General features: G+C 42.5%; 1 protein-coding gene and 1 pseudogene across 1 annotated transcript; both read right to left on the minus strand.

Moving 5' to 3' along the window:
- Positions 1-2,365: 2,365 nt before the first annotated feature.
- LOC149212568 (uncharacterized) lies at positions 2,366-3,034 on the minus strand. Its single transcript, XM_089388726.1, has one exon. The coding sequence runs from the start codon at positions 3,032-3,034 to the stop codon at positions 2,366-2,368; it is 669 nt and encodes a 222-aa protein (XP_089244852.1).
- Positions 3,035-4,727: 1,693 nt separating this feature from the next.
- LOC149212569 (auxin-responsive protein SAUR20 pseudogene) lies at positions 4,728-5,231 on the minus strand (annotated as a pseudogene).
- Between the last annotated feature and the right edge of the window lie 1,375 nt (positions 5,232-6,606).

Here is a 6,606-nt window from a genome sequence, read left to right on the forward strand (position 1 = left end):
GATTTGCCTTTGTTTATTTATCTTGGTATACAGGTTTGGATCGTTGAGGCTCCTATGAAAGCTATGCTGAATAAAAATGAATCAATTTTGTCATACCATGACTTGGGTGCTTTCCATAAAGTTCCTTATGCAGTTTACACACTAAATGCTCCTGCCCCATTTTCACAAAACCAGGAGGTTGTACCAAATATATTTCTTCCTTTAATTCTCCATTTAGAAATGCAGATTTAACATCTAACTGGTGTAGCTTCCATTTATGTTTTGTTGCTAAAGAGATTAGCATTCTAATTGTATTAAGTTTAGCTACAGGGGCAAAGGTGCCATCGAAATCAATTCCTTCTTGCTGTGAATAACCCTTTGATACCAGTCTAGCTTTGAATTTTTCTACACTCCCATCTGCATTTATCTTAGGTTTATACAGCCACTTACAACCTATAGGGGTTTTTCCTTTTGGAAACTCAACTAAGTCCCAAGTATGGTTTTTATATATTGATTCCATTTCTTCATGCATTGCAGCCCTCCATTCATCTGATTTACTTGCTTCTTCATAGTTTGAGGGTTCAACAATATTTAAAATTTTGGACATTAAAGCATAGTCTTTCAATCTTGCAGGTAGTGTAGTCTTCCTACCTGATCTTCTAGGTAAAGGACTTACCTCAACTCTATCTGTTTCAGCACTGTTCGGGCCTGCATCATCACTTATTACACTATCTGCTTCTACTTCTTCCTGTTTCTACTCCTACTCCTGCTCCTGCTCTTCTTCTTCTTCACTGTTCAATTCTATCAGGAATGGAATGTGGATGTCATTGTTAGAGTCTTCCTTTCCATCTTATGTCTGTTCATGAAAAATGACATCTCTGCTTGCAAACACTTTATGAGTCACAGGATTATATAACTTGTATGCCTTATACTCTGTGCCATATCCTACAAATATACATTTCAAGGCTTTGGGGTCTAGCTTTTTCCTATCTACTTTCGGTATATGAGCAAAAGCTTTAGATCCAAATATTCTTAAATGACCAACTTCTGGTTTGAGTCCAAACAATGCTTCAAAGTGGGTTTTGAAGCCTAGACATTTGGTGGGACTCCTATTATTTAAATAAACAGCAGTATTAATGGCTTCTGCCCAAATACCATTAGAAATACCCTTACCTTGAAGCATACTTCTCGCGCACTCCACAAGGGTCCTATTCTTGCATTCTGCTACTCCATTCTGCTGTGGAGTGTGTGGCACTGTGAATTGTTGTATAATCCCATGTTGCTTGTAGAAGTTCATGAACTCACCTAACCTATATTCCCCCCCTTAGTCCGAGTGGAGAATCTTTATCTTCTTTCCTGTTTGGTTCTCTATCATAGATTTGAATTCTTTAAAATACCGAAAACCTTGACTGTTTTTGCTTAAAAAATACTCCCAAGAGAACCTAGTGCAATCATCTGTAAACAATAGAAAGTAGTATGCACCTCCTAAAGACCTAGTTTGCATAGGTCCACAAATATCTGTATGTACTAGTTCTAGGATGTCTCTTCCTTTTCTGTTGACATGCACAGGAAATTCATCTCTATGCATCTTCCCTAATGCACATCCATCACATTCCAGCTTGATATTATGTAAAGCAGGAAGTCCATCGACCAAACCTTCCTTTTTAAGTAAGATGAGATCTTGTAGATTGAGATGTCCAAATCTCTGATGCCAAAGATTTTCAACTGTTGATGTTGCTACAACCATCGCTTGTCGTGGCATGATCCTTGCATGCAGTCTGTACAAATTCCCCACGCGTACTCCTGTTGCAACTGTCTCCAATTGGCTATCCTGAATGACACATCCATTCTTGAAGAGTTGCACCTGCATGTCCTGGTCTGTTATCATAGAGACAAAGATCAAATTCTTTTTAATTCCTGGAACATATAAAACATTTTTGAGATGCTTGATGTCACCACAAGGTAGCTTCACAGGAATATCCCCACAACCTTTGATCTCATACCCACTGTCATCACCTAAATAAATTTTTGATCCACATGCAGATTCTTCAAGAAACTCAAAACATTCTCTCTTACCGGTCATATGCGAGGATGTGCCAGGATCGACATACCATGTATTGTCCTCATCTCCTTTCGATGCTGAAAGTGCACAGTCGACTGTGAATAGCCGAAGATCATAGCTGTGGTCCTCCTCTTCTTCGGCAAAACAGCCCTGATGTTTTTTCTGTTTACTTCTCCTTTCATTTGCTTGCCTCTTATAACACTCTTTAATCTGGTGACTAGGATTTCCACAGTAAAAACATCTCTTAACATAGTTATCATTCATACCTCTAGATGGCCTCCTTTGAAAGGAATTGGCTCCTTTCTGCTGCGGCTGCTGCGGTTTCTAGTACTGGTGTTGGTGTTGGTGCTGGTGCTGCTTCCCTCTGTGTTGTCGCCTCTTTGCCATCAGAGCAAGGTAATTGCTCTGAGTCTTTAGATTTTGTCTTCGCTCCTCCTCTTGGAGCAGAATCGCTGTCAACTCATCAAAAGAGGGGGCTTTCTCCCTCGCTGACAACCCTGAGATGAATGTTTGATATTCATCGGTCATCCTATTCAGTGTGAGTGTAACCAGATCTGAGTCTGATACCTTTTCTCCAATGGATCCCAATTTGTCTTTCAGATCCTTGACACTGGCCATGAATCCACCAACAGATTCATTCTCATCCATATTTAATGCAAACAATTTTCCCTTGAGTGCCAGAACACGATTTGTGTTCTGTGTCTCATACAGACCCTTGATTGTGCTCCAAATATCTGCGGCCGACTTGCAATCTCGGATATGGGGGATAATGTTGTATTTGACGGACATCTTCAGTATGACTTTTGCCTTTGTTTCTCTCTTATCCCAGTCCTGTTCTTGGGTTGTATTTCCAGATGTCTGTTCATTTCCCAAGACAATCGACCATGCGTTCGCACTCTCTAGCAAGGTTTTCATTTTGAACTTCCCGTTGGAAAAATTTGTTCCATCGAGCTTGCCAGACTCGTGGAGGTATGATTCCAAACTGTTGTTCATTTTCGCACAACTGAACACTCTAATCGGCCACCACCGGGCAAGTCTGATCTGCTACCAATGAACAGAAGAGGAACTTCACTGTGCCACCACCGGGAAAGTCCGATCTGCTGCCACCAAGCAGATCAGGGACTTCACTATGCCACCACCGGGCGAAACCGATCTGCTAGCACTGAACATATCAACAAACAATCTCCAACACGCCACCATCGGGAAAGACGATCTGCTTCTACCAGATAGACCGAGGAGCTGCACTGTGCCACCACGGGGAAAAAATCGATCTGCTTCCACCGAACAGATCACAAAGCTCTGATTCGCCACCACCGGGCAGGTCCGATCTCCTACCACCGAGCGGATCACAGAACCTCAACTCGCCACCACCGGGCAGATCCGATCTGCTACCTCCAAGCTGATCAAGGATCCTCAATTTGCCACCACCAGGAAAATCAAATCTGTTGCCAACGAGCAGAAACCTTCACATACCTCCACCGGGCAACTCCGATTTGCAACAAAGATTGCAGATTTGCAGAGAGAAAGGGCTGGCGCTCTGAGCAGCTCCGAATCCGCGCTAATTGCGGAAAATAAAAATTTATGATGTGCAGGAAAATTAGCGCGCTTAACAACCACAGATCTGCGCCAATTTGGTCGTTGATTTCTCTGGTGCGCTTATCAGCCTCAAACCCGCGCTAATGGGCGTGACTGTTCTTTAAAAACTCGTGCTAATTGCTGCACCTTCCAAAAAAAAGATTTCACTCCAACCCTTCCTTTGGCTCAGAGATGATCAGTGAGCTGACGCCTTTTCACTCCAGGTGTTATTGCAGTTCCACCTGATCACACAGATACCTTTACATGTACTCCTACCACTACAGATGTGCAACTAATGATACATTCCAAAAAAAAAAAATTTAAGGCTACCTCTACCCTAAGCTCTGATACCAAGATAAAAATAATCAAACTTTGAATTAACAGAAGGAGTTGTAGCTCACAAGTGTGTACATCACCTGGAGACTGCACTCAAACAAGGAGGAGACTCTCTCTCTCTCATTCACTCTACATTACATGAATGAATATTACATATTAAATACATGACTGGAAAATAGGTAGCTGAAAACAACCTCCTAAATTCTAGGAACAACTCCTAAATTAAGAAGGTACGTTACAACCACATAACCATTTCTCCATTATTTCTAACTTAGACAAACAACTGAAACCCCGACATGTCTTTGCTCAAAGTTCCTGTAAGGTATCATTGGAGGGCCTGCAACAAGTGAAGGCTTTTCCAGCTGAGGGCCTTTTTATAAATTATCTATAGAGTGGAATTCCTATATCAACAGTTGTAGAAAATGAATTAGCTATAGCCAAACAACTGAACACCCGGGGTGCATTTGCTCAAGTTTTCTGCAAGCTATCATTGCAGCGCCTGCAACAACAGCAGGTTTTTCCAGCTGATTGGCCGTCCTTCCTCGCCCACATAATTCCTTAAAGAGGAGAATATATATATCAGCAGCGGTATAAGAATACGTATATCAGCAGTGGTATAAGAATCAATTACTTATGGCTCAACAGTGTCCATTGCCGAGCTCTCAATGTTCTACACCCGGGAGCTGTAGTAGACAATGGATTTCTTTGCGAAGGGACGAAGAAGACGTCTCGATTCCTTGCCGAACGGTATTCCATTCGCCTCAGATGAGCAATTCTATTCGTTGTAGAAATTGCTCTTAACCGCCTCCAAGTCGAGATGGCTCACGGCGGCGAGGCCGTTTCGGCTGAAGAGTTGTAAAATGTGCTCGAACAGGAACACGTCGCAGGGAATCGCAAGTCCGCCGCGGTCTGCGTAGCCGAATTCCTCCTCGGCCTGCTTTAGCAGTGCCCTAAACACCGGATGGTTCAAGTAGGCCACCGGGATTACAAATCGCATATTGCAATGCTGTCCAACGTACAGCGCCAGGTGTCCCAATGGCACGTCTGGCGGGATGGCCGACAACGACCGACGATGCCTGTTGCTCGACTCGTTCAACCCGACGACATCGACCAGTGTGTCACCGGACACATAAGTCATCCGGCACGACCGCCAGAAAAGAAGCTTCTCGCCCAGAGCCTGAGCCGCCTTGCGGACGCTGGCCAGCTTCTTCCATTTTCTCGCGAACTGCTTCAGCGTCACAACATGGCACATATCGATGTATTTTCTTTGCACGCTCATAGCGAAAAACTATTATGAAACAAAGTCGAACTCACAAGAACTGAATTAATATCTCTAGGTTACTTTCGGGACGCATAGGAACCAAAAGGGAAACTCCTCAACGCGGGCTATGTTGTCGAAAAGGAATTTGTAGTGACGGCTATTTATAATGGAGAGAAGGCCGGAGACTGGATAATGATCAACTCTCATTACTTACCGACTTTTCCTGAAAGCTCTTCACGAATTACATAGTCCAGAATTTTGGCATGTGAAATTCATGTAAAGGGAGTTGAATGGTAATGAAAACGCAAATGGTTTTGACTTTTACCCTAGGGTTTGTTCGATAAGGACCATGGCTCACACGTGAACAGTTTTAGAGTTTTAATCCTTTTTCTGTTGTGTCGTAAAGGGAAGGGTATAAGTTAAGGGTGGACGTTGCGGAGAGATGCCACGAGACACCATGTGCAATTCTCCTTTATGTGTTCCCTTTATACGTGGGAGCTTTGCATTAAATTCCTGTTTTCTATAGGACCAAAATTGATACGAAGATCATCTAATTTGGACAAGAAGAAGTGTGTTTTTGACTTTATGCCCACACATGTGTAAATTGTTCAGGTCGACCACATCATCATGTAGGCTCATGAAGCCTAGTGGACATGTCATTTCACCCTTGATGACTTGCATAAATACAGGTGACCTCTCACCTCATTTGGCATCAACATCACTCACACTTTGTTCTCTCTCCTTCTCTCATTGGTTCATACAACTATTGGGTATTCTCTTTCTCTCACACGTGTGGCAAACGAGAACGAATTTCAAACACATTACAGGGCCAAAATTTCAGAATTGTTGCAAGGTTTGACCAACATTGATTGGACACTTTGACTCATACTTTGAATGTGATTTTTGTGCGAAAATTTCTTTTTTGGCAGGCCATACTGTTTGGCACAGGAACTAAGAATTTGTGAGCACTATGACCGTAGCGCTGACTACAAGGTTGACCACAGACATGACCGCAGAGTTGACGAAGTTTGTTTGTAATTTTCAAGACTATTTTTGGTTGATTTTGACTGCGTTATCATACCGAGTTTGACTGGGTATGACTGAGCTCCAAAGAGGAAGATTTGTTGATGGGTTGACCATCTTTCACTTTTTGGTTAGGGCGGAATTTTACTCCAGTTGGCTACAGATTGGATAGGGTTGTTTTGACTGTGATTTGGCAAGTCAACCTAGTTTTTTTTATTCTCTCTCTATTGAACATTTGATATAATAATAAGAATTGATCAATGGGTTTTCCCCACATTGGGGCTTTTCTCTCACATCAGCGAAATATGTTGTCCTCTTATCTTGACTTGTCTTCTGCATTTTGTTTCATGTTCTGTCTACTTTTACTATC

This window comes from Pinus tabuliformis, chromosome 1_1 (assembly GCF_031772625.1).
Source record: "Pinus tabuliformis cultivar Carrire ecotype Pingquan chromosome 1_1, CPIR1, whole genome shotgun sequence".
Taxonomy (NCBI): Eukaryota; Viridiplantae; Streptophyta; class Pinopsida; order Pinales; family Pinaceae; genus Pinus; species Pinus tabuliformis.